Source organism: Rissa tridactyla, chromosome 2 (genome assembly GCF_028500815.1).
Source record: "Rissa tridactyla isolate bRisTri1 chromosome 2, bRisTri1.patW.cur.20221130, whole genome shotgun sequence".
Taxonomy (NCBI): Eukaryota; Metazoa; Chordata; class Aves; order Charadriiformes; family Laridae; genus Rissa; species Rissa tridactyla.
Genome location: NC_071467.1, coordinates 132,862,283 through 132,881,947, shown reverse-complemented (window position 1 = coordinate 132,881,947; position 19,665 = coordinate 132,862,283). Strand labels below are relative to the sequence as shown.

The 19,665-nt window shown below is 39.9% G+C and overlaps 1 protein-coding gene across 5 annotated transcripts in view; it reads right to left on the bottom strand.

The window, feature by feature from the left end:
- Positions 1-2,781: 2,781 nt before the first annotated feature.
- HYCC1 (hyccin PI4KA lipid kinase complex subunit 1) overlaps positions 2,782-19,665 on the bottom strand; it is a 51,366-nt gene continuing 34,482 nt past the window's right edge. For 2 of the 5 annotated variants that reach the window (XM_054191165.1, XM_054191167.1), the window contains exons 10-11: positions 19,025-19,184; positions 7,861-10,285 (exon numbers count right to left, since the gene is read on the bottom strand). In XM_054191165.1, coding sequence (XP_054047140.1) covers positions 9,729-10,285; positions 19,025-19,184 — 717 coding nt within the window. In that variant the 3' untranslated portion in view covers positions 7,861-9,728. Of the gene's footprint in view, positions 3,277-7,860; positions 10,286-11,141; positions 11,437-19,024; positions 19,185-19,665 lie in introns of those variants that run through there. The other 3 variants (XM_054191166.1, XM_054191169.1, XM_054191168.1) reach the window with 3 other exon arrangements.

The following is a 19,665-nucleotide window of genomic DNA, read 5'->3' as shown; positions in this document are numbered from 1 at the left end:
TGGGCACCTTTGACAGCCAGCCTAGTGGCCACCTCCTTTAAGAAAGAAAAAAATTCTTCACACCCACTCATTGTCTCTCCTCCTTTTCTTTAACCCTCTGCTAGAAACAGTCCAGAAGTCCCTGACGTTTTGGCTTCAGGTACCAGACATGCAGCCACCAGTGCTGCCCCCAAATGCCCTTCTAGTCCCATGTTAGGTTGTTTCAGCATTAATTCCCTGTATTTGTTCCTGTGGTAGCGCCAGCGCTCAGGTTCCTCTCCAGGAAGGAGACAGAGATTTCCTCCAAAAGCTCTCCCCACTCCAGCGAGCTCTCAGCTTTATGCCTTTCATTTTGCGCGGCTTCTTCATTCATTCAGAACTGCCTACAGAGAGGAAGCGTACTAGACATTTTGAACTGCTTTTAGAGCTTCTGGTTTAGCCTCTCATTCACCTCTTTTCCCACAGCTCAGCACAAAGTGCACTTTATGCGGCGTGTTCCTCCTTTCAAGCATGAAACAAAACTACCCCTCAGTACTTGTGCTGTATAGTGCCTGCTCTTATTAGAGTAGGAAGGAATAATTACAGGGATTCTGAATGTGGCACTGAATGTCAAGCGTACTAAAGCTCTTCAATATTTCAAGATTGAATAAAGATTCTTCCAAGGCACAGCTTTTCTGCCTGAAATTAAATTATGGCATCAAATACCTTATAAGTGGATCTACCTGGTAACCAATTTTGTTGGCGTATTTAAGAAGTTACTCATCTCACCATTACCAGAATGCATCAAAACTCTTTGTGCCCACAAGGATCACAGAGGTTTTTACCCCACACTGCTCCTTCGGTACAACCCCACTGTCATTCATCAAGAATGGAGCACACGTACCATGCTGCAGTACGTATCACGCAGGCCAGGCTTTACGAAAAAGATGGGTCATACAGCGTGGGATCTTGGAGAAATCCATCGCTCAGTAATTTCTTCTTCAAGTTATTTTCCCGTAAGCATGTTTTGTTTTGGGTAATGATGTCAAAGCAGTGAACTAATCCGTTCAGAAGCTGGATCACAGTGTTTCAGGAGATTGGCAGCTGAAGTGCTGCTTGGTCTCAACACAGTGTCCAGTCCGAGACTTCTGGAATCGCCTCTCCAGCTGGCCGTTTGGGAAGTGCATCCGGGCCCCTGCGATTCCACACCATCGAGGTCTGCCCACGCAAAGGCTGAGTATTGGAGAAGCTGGTGGCCGCGCTGGCCTCTGCCCTCACTCCGATGGCTGCAGCAGGGCTGGCTGCCGTGCAAACGCCTCTACACGACTGGCAGCATCATCACACACCTGACATTCGGCAGGGAGCCCATCTTGGGCAAAACCTGAAGAAGTGATGAAAATCTCTCCTCAGCCCTTCGCTGAGCTGGGGAGGACCTGAAACACATTCAGGTTCACACTAGATTCAAGGGCAATGCTTTTGTGGCATGGCTTCCTGGTAGCAGGAAAAAGTAAGTTCTCACAGATAACTAAAGAAGCTTAAAGTTACGAATTTGATGCCGTACACGAGGCAGTCGAGAAGCTCCTGCCCAGGCTGAATAGTTAAGAACCAAGCCTCAGATTTGTCAGAGGATTCAGCTACAGCTGAACAAGCGTCATTCAGTTGTAAGGAAGCTTTAGCAGCCTTGCTGCTATTCTACCTTTAAATTCAAAAGCTGCTAAAGCTATTACATACTCCTAAGTGTGATCCTGAAGCGAGAATGGCAGGCACAGGAATGCTATGGAGAGATTTGTGCCCCAGTTCTTTCCTTCTTCCCCGCTTCAGACATTTAGAAATGCAACTACTTTATGATTACGCAAATAATCTGAAGAGATGCAGGTTGAATCTTAGCTCCCAGCACCTGTCAACATTATTTCAAGCTGATCTTCACATCCTGGCCAGCAGAAGTACTACACCAGATCTGTTCTTCCTAGACATCTGCCTGCTTGGAGGGCCTTTGGCAAAGATAGGGCAGCTGCCGGCACTGGGAGCCATGCTGGGGTGACTGATGCCGTGCTAAAGCTTATTTTGGCTTTATGCAGCATGAAGGGAGACGTGCGGATTCAGCTCAGTAGGAAGCAGCACGGAGGCAGGAATGCTCAGCCGCTTGTTCAGGATAAGAAGGAAGCGAGAGACGGGATGAACGCTTTCCGGGTGTCAGAGAGGATCTCCCTGCCTACCTCAGGATGTGCTGAATCAGCCTGACAGTGCCTGTATCCTTCTCCAGTCAGTACAGGCAGAGCTGAAATGAGTAGCTTAGCTAAACAGCAGTTGGATTGGTTTTCTTTAACAGCTGAAATTAGGAATATAAACCCCAATGAACTAACAAGTAAACAGTCTTCTGGGGAATATCAATGCTCTTACCTTGCAAAACTCTTTCCATTTTGTGATTTATTATAGCAGATTTCTCAAGTACCACCATTTTAGGGGCAAGACAGCCTGCCGAAAGCTGACATTTGGTACGACAGTTGGCTCACACTTGATTCCAAAATGTTACCCTATATAATGTTATCCCAATTCAATTATTCAATCCAAATTATTAGCAAAGTCTGAACTGCAGGTTATTAATGATAACGAACCACAATGCATTTTAATAACAAAATAAATCAAAAGAAAATATATGAGTATTGTGATTTTTTAAAAATATATATAAGGAATAAGTGCAAGGTCCTTTACCATTTATATTCCAATCAATTTACTCTTGGCAGATAATACCACAAAGAAAATACACCATTGAGTACAACTTTCTAGTGCCTAGTTACGTTTGTTTGAGATGGTATCATCGGTCGTTGACATCAGTGCTGGTTCAAGGCTTTGCCAGCTCCAGTAACGTCCCCAACAATTCTACAACCCCCATACTTTGACTAGCTGAAGAGGAAACCATATACGCATGTATAAATGTATATACATACACGTACATAACCTATATGTGGCTTTATACGTATGCTTTAAATGAGTCACTGTTCTGTTCCTACTTCGATAGGAATCGACGATGATATTCAAGTTTCATGCGCGAGTGAAGTCTCTGTTCTGAGGAAGCACTGATCATTTTTTCATTATTTTAGTTCATTTGTATTGCAGAAACTTCAGAAAAATCACATCCACACTGAGGACTTCTTGCGCCCATACCTGACACTCCATTTCCTCTGCTCTGTGTTGTGGAGGTAAAAGCTGGTATTTCTTCTCACCTTCTCAGAAATCTACCCTCTCGCACCAGAAAAATCCACCATCATAGTCCAGACAAAGAAATTCGACACAGCGGACTGCCAGCGTTCGTCAGCTCTGACAACGAGAACAAGAAGTAGGCAGCTTGTCAGAAGTACGGTGTGACTCAGACTAACTTCCACAAGTCTTTCCGCACCATTAAATTTCAGTATTGTCCCAGCATATTTAGAGTAACCGATGATTAAGCACAACCTCGTTTTAAGAATCAAGTTAATGAAGCAAGCACCATGCAATGTAAATGCTTGTTTCACAAAGGTTTCTGGAGTCACGGTGACATTTTTCCCACTATTCTGAACTAGCAGATGTATTTACTACCTGGCAGCTGTGGGTTGGGAGAAAACCCTCATGCTGAAGTCACCTTTAACACAGAGCTAGATTAACATAAAACGTGAAAAATAAGTATTTACAAGCTCAATGCGGGCAACTAGCTGTTGCCTGTAGAAACAAACGTCTTTTCTGTAACTGGTTACTAATTGCTTGTATTACCTTCAAACATCCCTCTCACTGTCAATTGTCCAGCAGGCTCTCGAGTACTCTTATCCTCCACTAAGGGCTGTATTTTGGGATTACTTTCTTTTGTACTCTGCCACACATTTTGGGAAGAGAGAAGGTATTCAAACTCACGTTTTCTTTCACTAATCAATAACAATTCCTGTATGAAACCATGTAAGAGACCATTCTAGGCATTGCCTTTCACTCACTGTGACTGAAAGTCTCACACGCTTCCAGGACAGTCGCAGCATTGAGTCTAATTTGTACCTTCCGGTAAAGAAAATGGTTATCTTGTTCAAGTGAAATACAAAGAATCTGAGATTTCCTTTTTCACCCATTCGTATAAAGGGAAAATGAGCTTTGCTCACTCAAAACAACAGCTTCAAGATTGACATCTGAGTTTAAAAAAAAAAAAAAAAAAAAGAAAGAAAGAAAAGAAAATGCAGCATTCCCAAAACATAAGATCTCCCACTGCTGCCAGCCACTACAGCTCTTCCATTCATCCAGGTCTCACTACACCATTGCACCAGAGATTACATTTGTAAGGGTAAAGGAAAGAAACCTTGAACAAAATGCAAGATCACAACCCTGGACGTACAGAAGAACAGAACTTGTCACTCAAGGAAACTGCTCAGTAGAAGCCCATGGGAGACCATCCTAGGAGAGCTGGTTGGTGTTCAAGAACCATCTCCTCCGGCCTCAAGAATCCCAACATGCAGGAAAGCAAGCAGCGGCGGCAGGAGGCCCAGAAGCGTGAACATGGAGGTCTTGACTGAACTTAGACATGAAAGGGAAGCATACAAAGGGTGGAAGCAAGAGCAGGGCACCCAAGAGGATTATAGAGGCACCATCCCTGCCCCCTCACCCCTTCCCGAAGAGGGGGTTTGGAAAGCCAAAGCCCAAATCAAGAGGAATCTGGCAAGGGTGGTGAAGGGCAACAAGAAAAGCTTTAGCAGACGTATCATGAGCAACAGGAAGACTAGGGAAAAATAGGGCATCACACAGCTGAGTGGGGCAGGGGGACTTGGTGACAAGGGATAGGGAAAAAGCCGAGGTACTCACTGCCACCTTTGCTTCTGTCATCACCGGCAAGCGCAGCCCTCAAGGAATCCCAGGCCTCTGAGGACAGAACATTGCCTCAACTGCCAGGCTCCAGGGGCTCTGACCAGTGGCACAAAGCCCAGATGGAGACCTGGCCTCACTGGCGTACGCCAGGGGTAGGACAGTTTAACCTGGGCCAGGACAGTTTAACATCTTCATTAATGAAGACGGGCGATAGCACAGCGCTCACCCTCAGCACATTTCCAGGTAACACAAAACCAGGAGGAGACGTCAGTACCCCAGAGGAGTGGGCTGCCGTTCACAGGGACACCAACAGGCAGGAGACGTGAGCAGACACACGGATCTCGGGAAGTTTACGGGGAAAGGCCAAGTCCTGGCCCTGGGAACAAACCACCCCAGGCACCAGCACACACAGGGGCCAGACAGCTGGAAAGCAGCTTTGCAGAAAAAGTCCTGTCAGTCTTCATGAAAAAGGGGAACATGAGCCAGCTACACACACCCTTGTGGCAGAGATGGCCAACAGCCCCCACATCACCAGCAGGTCACAAACACAGCACAAGTTGCTGGACAGGAGATCTAACAAGAAAGACACATTGCAGATAATGGCTGTGTGTCAAACCACTCTTATTTCAAGACGGTCAAAACTACCAAGTTGCCCAAGTAGTGCCACATCGCTGACAGGACAGTCATCTACTTCTGCCATCAACTAATTTACAACTCCCCTGCTTGAACGCTCCTTTCACCCGTCAGTCAGTGTTTCTCAGCCAAGTGGTTTAGGCGCCATGTCTTACCCGACAAGGCTGCATTTGCAGAGCCTACGCTCTGTAAAATGAGTATTCAGCATATTTAAGTCCTGTGGGCAACCTTACTGTGGCTTATAGACTTATTTCACTTGACAAATATATTGCTATCTAACATGTATCTCAACAAAGCCTGTAAAGAGGCAGCAAAATTTTCCGCTGTACAAACTATTTACAAAAGCACACAACTTCAAAAAAAACATTTTATTTTACTGCTCAAATTATTGAACACTAAACAAGACAACTTGTTGTTTATACATTAGGAATGTAAGTTCTCGTGTACAATTAAGAAAACACTGTAAAAAAAAAAAAAGGTGAAATACCGCATTACTAGCACAGAAGAGTATCACAGGACAAAGCGAAGAACATGAGGAAGAGGGGCACGCTCATTTAAACTCAGGTTCTCAGGTGAAGACAGACATCTATAAACTGATGCAGCTATTCCACAGACTTTGATGAATATTAAGAAATGTAGACATCTAGTCTTAGAATTGTACAGATACAAAAGGCAATATATTACACACCTATATACAGCACTGTAAGCCTCAAACACTGCCAAAAGATATCAGACATAATAATTAAGTTAGAAATTTCTAGAAACCTCATATAAACCAGAAGAGACCTCTTTAGAGAGAAGTGTGGCTAAAATAGCTATGTATTTCTGTACCTGTCAAACCTGTCAGGTATTATTCAAGGACATTTGCCTCCTTTCAGAAGAGTCACCGCAGCTCTACAGCAAGTGGTTAGAGACCATATGCTTTTTGCACAAATGTTACAGATTCTCACAATAGAAATAATTCTTCTCCGTTTCAACAGAGTCTTGAAAGCATTGCTGTTCAAAGCCATCATTGGAAACAGCGCCCTTTGATTTAAAACAGTAAGGTCAGTTATAAATGTCAGCATGAAAACAACTTCTCTTATTATAATTTGAGATGATTCACTCCTACATAACATTGTTCCTGCAGAATGTTGCAGCCGTGTATGATGTTTGGAATGAGAACTACCCACTCCCAGGTAGGCTATAATATGGGATGTCTTAATAGGTTTTCCTTACGCTGTTAGGAGAAATATACATTTTTTAATAATCAGTATAAAGTGATCAGTTAATTAATGCTCAAAAGCCAGGAGCTTGACAATTTAAGAAATATCATGGAAGAATATATCTGCTTCCTGTTGTATTTCACCCCCACTCCTCCTCCCCCAGTCCTGCACCATGGACATTTGGACAACACATAATTCTGCCTTCCCTCTCCCCCATCCTGCCTTTTTTTTTTTTTTTCTTTTCCATATTTAAGAAAAGAAAGAAGCACAACTGAAATTTTTATTACTCACATCAGGAAAAAATTCTTTAGACTCAATCAGTATCGGGGCGTGATGTCAGTTCACAAAAAATGTGCTCATTGTGTAAGTTACTCCAGAGACCAATACATACATATTTATATGAAGCCACAAGTGTACAGAAACAGCAGCCTTTAGTACCAAGAACCTTTCCTTTCATCATTTTCTCCCCAAAATATGAAGCTTTAATGTAATTGCAGTTGTACCAATATAAGTCCGTCTTGGGTTCAAGCCAGATCAGTTAGAATAATTAGCTGGATAAAATAAAAGGATAAACTAACTTTAACACTGTTTGGCTGGTAGCCAACAGTATTGTAAACATTGTTACACATCTACATTTCATGGCATTTTAGATCCATCAAAATTCTAATTATTTATAGCTGAAGTGACTAAATCTTCCCAGTACAATAAACATCATTAATACCGACAGCCAGCCTGAAAGAGTGTCTACTGTGGAGATAACTGAAAGAGTCATGAACTAGATGAAACAAAACAAAACCAGTAGAATGACTTAAAAATTCTAGTCCCTTAACACTTACTCACAACTAATACCATCACAACAAACATTTGTCAATTGCAATTTTATTTATCTATTCTAATTTATGACTCAGTTTAAATTGTTGTAAAGCGTTTCCACAGTATTCTTAAACACTACACTGCAAGAGCAGATCAGGAGGCAGCTGGAAGTCCTGTAGGTTATTTCTTTGTAACACCTAGAACAAATTTCATGGAGAGAAAGTGCCCTACACTCAGTACGTGTAGTGCTCGCCAATGTCTGCTCTCAGCTGCCTAAACCCCTTCTATGGCCTGTGCTTATGTGTGCTCCAGCAGCCACACGTACTAGTCAGTCTCAAACAAATACGCTGTCTAATGTGTATTGCAGAAAAACCTGCAAAAAAAAAAAAGAGGAAATTTTTTTCTACTGTACAAAGTATTTACAAAAACATACAACTTCGAAAACCAGTTTATTTCACTGGCCAAAGTATTAAACACTAAACAGGACAAGTGTGGAGTTTATTCATTAGGAATGTAAATTTGCATGTACAATTGAGAAAGCGCTTCACTGTGAAAAGGTGAAATACTGCGTTATTAGAATAGAAGTGTCACACAACAAACAGGAATGAGAAAGTATGGCACGTTCATTTAAACTCAGACTCTCAGGAGAAGACAAACATCTATAGACTGATGCAGCAATTCCACATACTTCGGTGAATCTCAAGAACTGTACACATCTAGTCTGCATTTTTAGGAGCAGAATTATACAACTTATTTGTCCCTATCAACTATGTTTCCTCATCTCTTTTCATTAATTAACCAGCTTATTGATTGCTATAAACCTGAACAACATTAGCTGCTTAAAAGTTACTTCTGCTTCGGTTTAAGTCAAAAAGGGATATCTAAACTTATCTCCAGGAAAATAGGTAAGTCTACCAGAATTTTAGTGTTTGTTTTGTTACAAGGTTCTTGATAATGAGGGATCACAAGCTGCAGAAATCTGGACAGCTGGGAATGACTACGCCTTAGATCTTCATCCTATTTCTCCACTCATAATAATATATTGTGTGTTTATCAGCTAATCACTGCTACTGAAGTGGTTTTGTCAACTATTGCTTCTACAAATTTCTGCATAAGAAATTTTAATGCCCAGTTTTAATTAAAATCTTAACATTATAAAAGTTGGTATCACACAAGGTCACCAAATTAACCGAGCGTTAAAGGCTAGGTAGCCTTGAACAGGCTGCTGTTTTTTCAAACTAGAAAAATAATAGATATAAAAGACTAGGAATTACAGTGCTAGTTATATTTACATTGTAATTTCCCTTTGTGCTTGCAAGTTACTGAAAGTACATATCCTTTGGTAATATTCTCTTAGTCTCAGGTAAGAAGTTCATGTTAAACAGATTCACGCTCCTGATTTGCTTCAGTCAGTTCAAAGGGCTCATACCTTATTTCCTACATAACACCGTTACAGAAGCACACCTCTTCCCCATAAATCATAAAAATACTGATGACAGCGACTTTTCAATGGGTAGCTTTGTGCCTGATATTTAAGAATCTGAAAGAAAGACAGTGTCTGTCACACACAATTCAAAAGTCTAAAGACTCCCATCCACAAGTACTGCTGCTGTATGGCTTTTTGGCGCAGTTTCAAAGACACACAGACAAACCAAAACATATCTATAATTCAGACTCACATAGGCATAAAGAAGTATGAACATTGCAACGTGTACTAGCTACTGTTACAAAAACCGCCATCACATCAAACACTGAACTGATGCTTCTAGTTTTGACCTTACACATAAGCACAGTTCTCTCATGGCTAACGTAAGAGAATGTTTATGTTCTCACAGTGCTGTTCCAAAATTCCATGCCCATACTGTGAGACTCCTCTTAAATAAAACAAGTACTTGCAGTTTTGCCTATGCCAAGTGGTAGCAAAAAAGCAGAACCTGGGGAAGAGGCTCTGTTTGTTCCCATACTCTGCACTTGTAAAAAGCCACACATCTTGGTGGCTGGCTAAAACAACCGATCAATGTCTGTTCAATTGGCAAAGCTGTAAACTTCACATGAAGCTGTAAGCAATCGGGTGTAGAAATACAGTAAGTCAAAGAGGAACTTTCCAAGCTATTAAAGTTGATGCAAAATAATTACAACTGTTGTCTATTCACTATTACTGTCAAATGCGAGCCAAACAAGAATTTATGGGCTGGAGTTTTAAGAAAGTAACGTATAGCATATTAAGGAGCTTAATGTACCAATGTACCAATATCAGCATAAACTCTCAATATTTTATTTTTCACACTTGCCAATTTAACATCAATCTGTTGACAAAGTTATGCTAATACTAGGAGGTCGCTGCTGATTAGGTTGTTTGCTTAAAATCGGAAGATCTGTTCTTTCTGTTCCATATATCAGTTTTTCCTCCTGAAGACTGCAAGCGGAAAACCTGTTTGCCTCTGTACCAGACACACCACCGCGATTATTTGGAACTGTGACGCCACTGACCTGTTCAAAGGATTTACTAAAGACAGTAGTGGTCGTTCTGGCCAGACTATGGCTGCCAGGCTTAGGCAGGGACTGGCTAGTTGTCAGTGTCAGTCTCTTCAGAGAGACGAGCTCTAGATTCTCGCTCATGGCTCTCTGAGTTTGTTTTCGTGACAAGTGTTCTCTGCAGGTTTCGCCTTCTTTTTCTTTTCCTCCAGCTTTGCTTCCTCCAGACCTTCGCTGGCTCTTCCCTAAGAGGTTCTTGCTGCTCGTGTTGCTGCTGTTAGATAGGGCAGACTGACTTGTACTAGAAGTAGCCCTAGAGTAAAACCCTTCATCGGGTTCAGATACTTCTATCAGTTCTTCTTGAATTCCTAAATCAGTATTACCTGCACGGTAGGAAAAGAAATAAAGAATTAGCAATTGACTTTCTCACATTTATTGATTTTGTGTATTGCTAGGTTGATATTTACAAGCATGAAGCCATACAGCAGCAGAACAGAGAACAGAAGACAAAACACTTACCTATTCCATTACATTTTGGAATTAAGGTTCATTAGGATAGAGAGTTACAGCAAATAACGCTGCAGTAACTAGATCAAAAAGCATGCCCACAATCTCATTTTGCAGTGATTTTGTAAAATAAAAAATAATGCAGTCTTGTTAATTCATGCAGGAGATTAGAAATTTATAGATCAGAAGATACCACACAGAACAAAAAACTGTAAATCTTATTTTGAGCAAGTGCTCCAATATCTGATTTTGCAAAGCTCATTAATTATAATGATCAATGTCCAGGACACCCAATACAGCACCTCCATGTTTAGCAACGCAAGAATGCTTTAGGACTGAAAGGTCACCTTCTGCATCACAGGTCTGGTGGTATGAGCTGGAAACTCAAGCACAACACCAGATCTCCAGTATATCATGAAAGGTGGAATTTGGGAAGTCTGAGGTACACAGCGAGATACTTTTCACATCCATTTTGATGGATTCTTCATACCATTGATCGCTGGCTTTTGTAAAGCAAATAAATATGCTTAATAAACTCAAAGGTACGTTGAGTCTCACAGTGTATTTTCTCCAGATTAAATAAATCTCCTTGTAAGTATGTCATCATTGTCCGTGGCACAGACAAAGCTGTGTGCAATACATGCATTTGTGTTATTACACATGCAAATATATTAATTGCATACTTTAATTCTCCAAACATGCAGCAGTGACCCTTTCAATCAACAGTGGTACCTTAGAGTGCAGCTACAAGTTCTCTGCTAAAACTGCACTCTGCCAGATGAGTTTATTCCATCCTCCATCATTTTTCTTACAGATTTTTGCCTCCTGATTTCTGGCATGCCTTTGCTGTCAGTTCTAGGATCTGTAGCTGTCTCCTGTACTCCCTGTAAATGCTGAACATCATTCTCTGCTAGTCCTCTGCTCTTTTCCCCATTCCCGGTCCTTTCTCCAGCCACACTTGTGACACTAATCTCAGGTATGATAAAGTTGCCCAATTCAGTAGCATCATTACCATTCTCTGGTTGTTCTAGAATTAAAGATGGATAAGAAAAAAAAAACAAAAGATGTTTGAAATGAAACAAAAGCCAATAGATACAGATGACTAAAGCATTATGAATTAAAGCAGATGTTCATATATTAACCTCTTGTTAATTAGCAACATTAGCGAGTATGGAATTTTGCTTTATTTCTAAATTGCAGGCTTCAATCTTCCAATTATTGGCCTGCACCCACATACTGGAAAGTCCCATGGCTTGATCTTTCAAAACTGAAATTTCTGAGGATCATGAAACAAACATCCAGAGAACTATCAGAAATCAAAGAAGTCTCCATAATTCACTTTTACAACTATATTCTCTGTATCACCATGCTAAAGTGAAGCTTATTTTTACAATGAAATAGTATCTCATCTTCATGTGTTATCATGTAAGACTAGAAATTCTACAATGTGATGCTGCATAGTGGTCACTCTGAAAACTAATAGTGAAACAGCTAAGCCAACTCAAGCACATTTTGACTTCCATTTTCTTTCTTCATTTCAAAAACCTATTTTCAACCAGAAAGATATTTACACGTAGGAAAATTCTCTAGTTACTAAAATCAACTTATTCAGATAAAACCTATGGAGTTTTACTGCAGTTTTTGCCACCTACTAATAACATAAATGTTGATCTCCTCAGCTTTTTTAAGTTTCTTATATGAGCTTACAGCTAAATTAGTTTGCAATAAACTTATTTGTGTCACACAAGACAGTAACTAAGTAACTGAGAAAACAGGGATTAAGCTGGGGGGAGAGAAAGCACCACAACTTTCTGCAGCACCGGAGGGAAGGGGAAGAAAAAAAAAAAAAAAGAGAGAAATTAAGGCAAAACCCAGTGTAGCTTGGTTCTAAGATTACTTCTTTTCATTTGGGTAGGCTATCAACAGCAGATATACAAGTGCTCAGCCTGGCCTAAAAACTATTTCAAGACAGTCAAATATGCCTGCAGCCATAGCCAAAAAATCCCCAAGCAAACAGAAAACTCCACTGCTACTCAAAGTGTGAGAACGATGGCTGTGTGTAAACACAAGAGATTTAATAATGATATTTAGTGATAAGAATGCAATAGTTCTACAAGGTCCTGGTAAAACAAATCCCAACTGAAAAGATACCTGTCTACATTAGATGAAGACAGGTTTGAAAAGGATGAGCTCTTGAGAGGAGAAAAAGTTAAAACAAAAATGGGAATTGAATCTTTATAGAAATTCCATGTATGTACAAGTAACAAGTCACAATCCTAGCAACCTGTCAGATCCACAGTGTTTGAAGTATTCTCAGTATCTGATGGTCCTTTATGAAGTAGTCATAATTGCTTTATCAGCACTAGCTCTACAACCACAAAACTGCATTTAGATAACCTGGCGAAGAAAGAAGAGAAGCCACAACTTTACAGATAGTCATGGCACATCCTCCATGAAGATGTGTACCACAGAAATGTGAGTGAAGAAAAGCAAGAACTACGCTATATGCTACATAGTTATATATTCTATATGTGTTATACCTGCATACTATATGCAAACACTATGGCCACAAACTTGACTAGACTAAAAATGCAATAAAAGCACAGCTTGGAATAAAGCTCAACGGAATCCCTGTGTTTTATTCATAACACTGTTCTTTCAGACCTGAGGATTAATTAAGGACTGCCCAGACCATAATGCCAGTTTGCTACTGCACATGACAGAAGTTGGCAGTACAGACATTTCACTGACAGTATGAAGTCCAAAACCAGAGGAATTTACGATAAGATGATTTTTCACAGCGACACTCTAATGCTTTTTAGTTGGAGGGGATCCTCTCTGCCCCCATCCCTGCGCTGAGGACCCTTGTGCAGGCACAGTGTACTTCTAGGTCAAGTGGGCTACAGCGCTGGGCTTTTCGTTAGCATTTGTGCTGTCTGCAGTTATCACAACAATGAAATAAATCTCAGAGCTAGAGGTTATTGTGGCAGGGATGGACATCATTGTCTGCTGGTGTAAGAGCTATCCCTGATTTTACCCACAAATGCTAAGTATCATGATTCTTTCTAACTGGTCAACTACTAGTGAAAGTATCAATTTAAGAAGTTGTACTATCCAAAGGCAATGGATTTCTTTGGATTAATGGATTAATAATTGCTGCCATTAGCCAGTAACTTTCTGATTTTTGGCAGGAAACTCAAGTTAGAACTGTTTCCAAGTGTCACTCCTAACAGCGCTTTCTGCAAAAGTCTTATCATCAGTAACAAAGGTAACAACTGAGTACCGTGAACTGCACTAGTCATAATAATAATAATACCACCACCATCAAGTATAGCCTTTTTTCTAAAAACATAGGAGCAGAAAGCTTAGCGAGGAGAGAAGATCAATGCTCTGCTTGGCCTCATTAGTCTAGTTTTACTAGGGTGAGGTACCTGTGTCTCTGCTATGCCAATCTTCCAACTCCTTCCTGCTACCCTCTCAGTGCAGGCACCTACAGGCACCTTATTTTAGCAGAGCTTCTTCCTGGGATCCAATGATCTCCATATGCACAAGTCGACTCTGCTAGTAACTCCATTGAGAGTCAGGACACCAGAGAGGGGAGGGCAGAACAGAGCTTGCTGTCAGACCGTTCCCCACCAAGGGCGGAAAAGCACTAATTAACAGCATCCAGCTCCAAAGAAAGGAGACTCGGAGTGCACAGCAGAAATCAGAGGAGCAGAGGAAGAATTTTTTTTGTTACAGATTTTGTATAACAGCGATATTTAGTTATTGTTTGGTGGTGTGCACTTCTAAATGTAATATCCTACTGCGATATCAGCACTTTAATCACCATTGCTGCATTCCCACAGCCGTGGAACCACTACCACAATGAACTGGCAAAAAAACAAAAAAAAACTTAAAGAGTTTTATTCACCATAATTATGTCTTACCTTTCAGTTAAGTGCTATTAACTACTTCTAATGAAAGGGAATATACTTTTCTCTGAGTTTAACATTGAGCTACAGGAGGAAATTAATGGGAAAAAATGGGCTACCGGGTATCTCAATTCTTATTAATACTGTCTACCACAGCATCTACAGTCTCGCAGCAGAGATAAGACTACACAATCCATGTCCTTCATAGTAGCATCCCCTCCCTATTTTAAAACTTTTAATAACACCTAAAACAAACCTTGAGCTTCGTAGTGCTTGGTTTTGAAGATAACACTGCTTCAAGCTGGACAACTCTGGGGTCTATCCTTTGAGAAAGAGATATTAATACCCAGTGCACAAGGCAATGTAGCAAAAGAGAAAAAGGACACTGCTAAATAGTGCAGACAAAACTTAATAATTATGTCAGTTTGAAAGTTTATATAAATATGCCCATAGTAACTGAAGGAAAATGCAATTGGAGTCACATTTCTGAATGCTTTGAGTAGTACAACCAACCCTGATAAATGCATTTCATGATTATTAGCTACTAAGAATTAATTCAAAAGATATTTCAATCATAGTCTACCTTATTATGGTTGCCTACATCATTTACCTCAGGGAATGATGCCCATTTGGATTGTAATTCAATTTTAACCACCACAAGCTCAAGCTGCATATCCTGCACAACAATGTCAGCATTTTTAATTATTCACAAAAGCATCAAGCTTATACTTCAAAATTAACATTCATTCCAGATTCCTGAAAGTTATAACTATTTCAGGAACTAATGCTGTTTCAAAAACAGTAAGAAAATTCTCTCCAGAGATTCAAAGACTAATGTTTCTAAACCTTGTATACTACATGAAAGTCAACCTCTGCAATGGGGAAAAAAATAACAACTTGTCCTTCTCTCGTTGATGTCTTTGTTTTTATGTTATGTATCTTACCAACATCTGCTTAGTTCTTCTTACTCGGTCTGTTACATCTGAGTCTTACATGCGTTACCTTTACACACAGGAGTTTTTCCTGAGCAACCCTTCTATAGGGCAGTTTGGCAGATTTTACATTAATAAGGAATGTGTTGCTAGGGCTTGCTTTGGTTTTTTTATCTCGCTTCCATAAATAACCATTCAGTTAGCTTTTTACATCCCTTACAAACTGTATGGAGATGCCACTCAAGGCTTGTTTTTAAAACAGAAATACTATAAAAAAAACTAATGCTAGATAGAGGAGCTAATGCTCCTCTTTTTAAAGCTTTATGATTTATAGGTAATCCAATTCAATAGCACTAAATAGTTTGTAAACTATTGGCTAGTATCAACTGACTCTATAAATACTATTCATTTGTGATTAGATGGATCCTTTTGCAAATGGCCTTCACCTTTAGTACCTCTAAAGTACCTACCGTAGAAGTCCAAATTCACAATACCAATTTGATTTAAAAAAAAAAAAATCTTTCGAAGTAGCAGCTCTAACGAACAAGTTACAGAGTCAAGTATCACAACAAGACTAAACATTAAGTCGACCATTTTTCAGAACTTACTTCAATCTAGAGTTCTAGCAAAGGCTCACAAGATACAACATCTGCAGACTTTTAAAGTAAACTGAATTTTTTAAAAGAAAAAAGAAATAAAGCCTGTGCTTCTCAGCTGGAAGTGTGATTGGCTGTAATTCTTTTATTTTATTCACTTTGCACAAATAGCTAGTTATTGAAAATTGCTGCCCTTACTTCACCGAGGGAGACTTTGCTTCATCAGGTCTTTGGGTTCATGTAATACATAAGACCAAACTATCTCTCAGCTGTCTCCTTCTAGCTTCCTAATCCATTTGTACAGCTCATTTTTATTACACTGAAGCACAAAAATAAAACACCTGAATAAGTTTTTCCCCCTTACACTGTGGGAGAGAGAATAACGGTCAGGAGGTACGAGGTTTGTCATCTGATTACTACCAATTCCAATATTATTTTAATTCAAACAAGCATCTGTAAGCACAAGCCGTGTTATTCTTCTTGCATGCTGACCCTGAAGATCTACTCCATATCTTTCTTTCATCAGGACTTGTGGGGCACTGAATGTTGTTATTAGGAATTTTGAAATAAGAAAACCATCCACTCTGACTTTAAAAAGGCTTTTTGAGTCACAAACAATAATTTTGTTAGTATTTTATAATGTAAATTTTGAGGAGATTAGCTGCAGTGGTATATGCATGGAACATTTATAATTTAAAAAAACCAAACAACATAATTGAACTGCCAGTTAGTCAAAGATACCACAGACTCAGTTTTGGCCTTTAAACTAGCCTGATGTTTCCATAGCCTTCAAATTTACAACTACTCCCACAACCTGCTATACAAGTTCCCCTCTGCCCCTGACCTACATCAAGTGATTTTCTTCCTCTTCATTAAATCCTGTACCATTGAGTCAAATCCAAATTTTTCCCAATAACCCAAACAAAATGTTTGGGTTTTTTTTTTGTAAGAATCCTTAATCTTTCAATCCTCATCCTTAAACACCGACTATGCCTCACTTGGGTCATACTAACTAGATTACCACCGTTTCTCTCAACTTGTCCTGCTTTATGACACCCCCATAAAACACATCATTCTCCCCATTTTCTGAGTCCTATAATTTCCCTTTCACCCTACTGTTATCTGTTGCAGGGCACACTTGTCGCACTCATTTTTCCTTGAACTTCAGCAAGCTTCACCCCCTGCAAGAAGGCAATAATTGCAAAAGCTTCTAGATTTCTGTACTTGCTGAAAAATTTGCATTCTTATAAGGATCGTTCCAATACTGATTCTTTAACATTTTTGTTTCATTTTTTCTGCAAATGCAAAGGGGATGTTTATTTTAACACTTTCAATTCCTCTGAATGAACTAGCACTCAGTGTCCTTGATTTGTGTTCCCCTCCACCACCTCATTTGAACAAGCATGAGAACAACTCAAAAATGATAGCTGACAAAATTGCCAAGCTTCACAGAGCATTTGTCCATTTAAAAGCTGATTTATCAGACAGTTTTCCTGCATCTGGTCAATAATCCCTGCTTAACAACTGTAAGCCTGAAGAAAGGAAAATAAATAATAAAGACTAAAATGGTTGGTCCTTAGCAAGTCTTGAGATTTCAGTAGTGACTTGCTACTGGACCTCACTCAAGTTAAAGACACTAATGTTTTTGATCCTCAGCTTTGTATGACAGTTTTAAGCAGTTTTTAATCAATTGAAAAGAAATTAGGTTATTTTACCTTTCTTTGCCCCTCACCCCATATGTCAGATTACTATTGGTACTACTACCACCAGCAATGTGTATCATTACTGCTAAGAAAGCTCTATCATTATTTCAAAGTCATCTTCTACCAGCATATTTATAAATAAATTTTCTCAACGCTTACCTGAATTACCTCTTGGTCCTTTAGAAGTAACCTTGCAACATTCTTCTAACCAAATTGTCCATATACTACAAAAGCTCATAGAGTGCACATCATACAGAATTTATGATACTACTTCAAAATCTGTATTGAACCTACTAAAAAAGCATTCTTATCTACACTCACTCAGCCTGTCATCAGAATTACGAACCCAGCAGGACAAGCCATTGTCAATTTTCATCGCTGGTCCAGTGGCTCTTCCCTCATCTGAAGATGGTAGAAGTGGTGGAACGTAATGTTTCTCCTTTTGCAGAACATTCATCCATTCAGCACCATTTTTTCTATGCCTCAGCCCAGACCCGTGTTCTACTTTGTGGAAACCCTTATATTAGTTTGCCCAAATGTGCTGGTTTTGGCTGGGATAGAGTTAAATTTCTGCACAGTAGCTAGTACAGCGTTGATAGAGGGATGTTTTTGTTATTGCTGAGCAGGACTTATACAGCATCAAGGTCTTTTCTGCTTTTCACACCATCCCACCAGCAAGTAGGCTGGGGGCGGCACAAGAAGTTGGGAGGGGACACAGCCGGGACAGTTGACCCAAACCGACCAAAGGGATATCCCAGACCATATGATGTTGTGCTTAGCAATAAAAGCTGGGGGAAGAAGAAGGGGGAGACATTTGGAGTTATGGCTTTTGTCTTCCCAAGTAAGCGCTATGCATGATGGAGCCCTGTGTTCCTGGAGATGGCTGAACACCTGCCTGCCGATGGGAAGCAGTGAATGAATTCCCTGTTTTGCTTTGCTGGCATGCATGGCTTTTGCTTTACCTATTAAACTGTCTTTGTCTCAACCCACGAGTTTTATCAGTTTTACTCTTCTGATTCTCTCCTCCATCCCACCAGGGGAGAGTAAGAAGGTGGCTGTGTGGTGCTTAGTTGCTGGCTGGGGTTAAGCCACAGCACCAAAATGTAATAATCTATCCCTCTACCCTTAAATCCAATTTTTATTTAAGTAATTTAAGACAGATGAGGTTCTGTGCTAAAGTTGTTAAGTATTTGCTTAGCTTCAGGTACTATACAGTACTTTTCAGAAGAAAACAGGAATATCAGCATCTTTAAAGGATCAATAACTTTGTACAGCTCCCTTTAACAAAAGGGATTTTTGTGGGTGGGGTGTGGTTTTTTTTTTTAAACATGATCAGGGAAATAAAGAAATCATTCCACCTCCAAACTGCTACTTGCTTACTAGTAATGAAGATATGCAATAACAAAATGCTCCATTTTATTTTAAATGTGTGCAAAAAGCTGAGAATTTATTGCAAAATGTGCTTCTTACCATGCCTTTTCCATCTATGCCCTCGGATAGACATGCTAGTCACAGCATTTCTGGATATTCTGGATGAAGTAGGTGTAATTTCAACCTGAATGCATCTTGTACCTTCTTTACTAGATTTCATGGCACCCTGAGGCAGTGAAGCTTTTATTGCATTAGCAACCTAGAACAGAAAAGATGAAGTTAAATTCTTAACATGAAGATCCAAATTTTAGAAGAAAAATTCTGTCAGGGGATTCTTACTACTCCAAGAAGAATAATGCGTACAATTCCAGTTTAAGGTCAAAAAGCACATTAGCTTTTTCCATCAGTTATAAAGAATGCTGGTTGCAATTACCTCTCAGAACTAAGTTACATTTAATACCCACCACTTTTTAAAACAAAGTTTCCAGTTTAAAGATGTGGCTATTACTTAACATGAACTTCAGAGTGCTTCTGCACTATTATCTAAACTTTCAAGACTAAGAAGCATTCTATTGAAAAGAGCTTGTTCACTAGGGAAGATAACAAAATAATTAAGTACATGAAAACACCTGTGTGCATGTATGTATACCTGCAGATCTAGCTATTCACACGAGCACGGCCACATAGACCTCACGGGATTTAGGTTCCTGGTGTGATGTCGCACATTCATTGGAAGGATT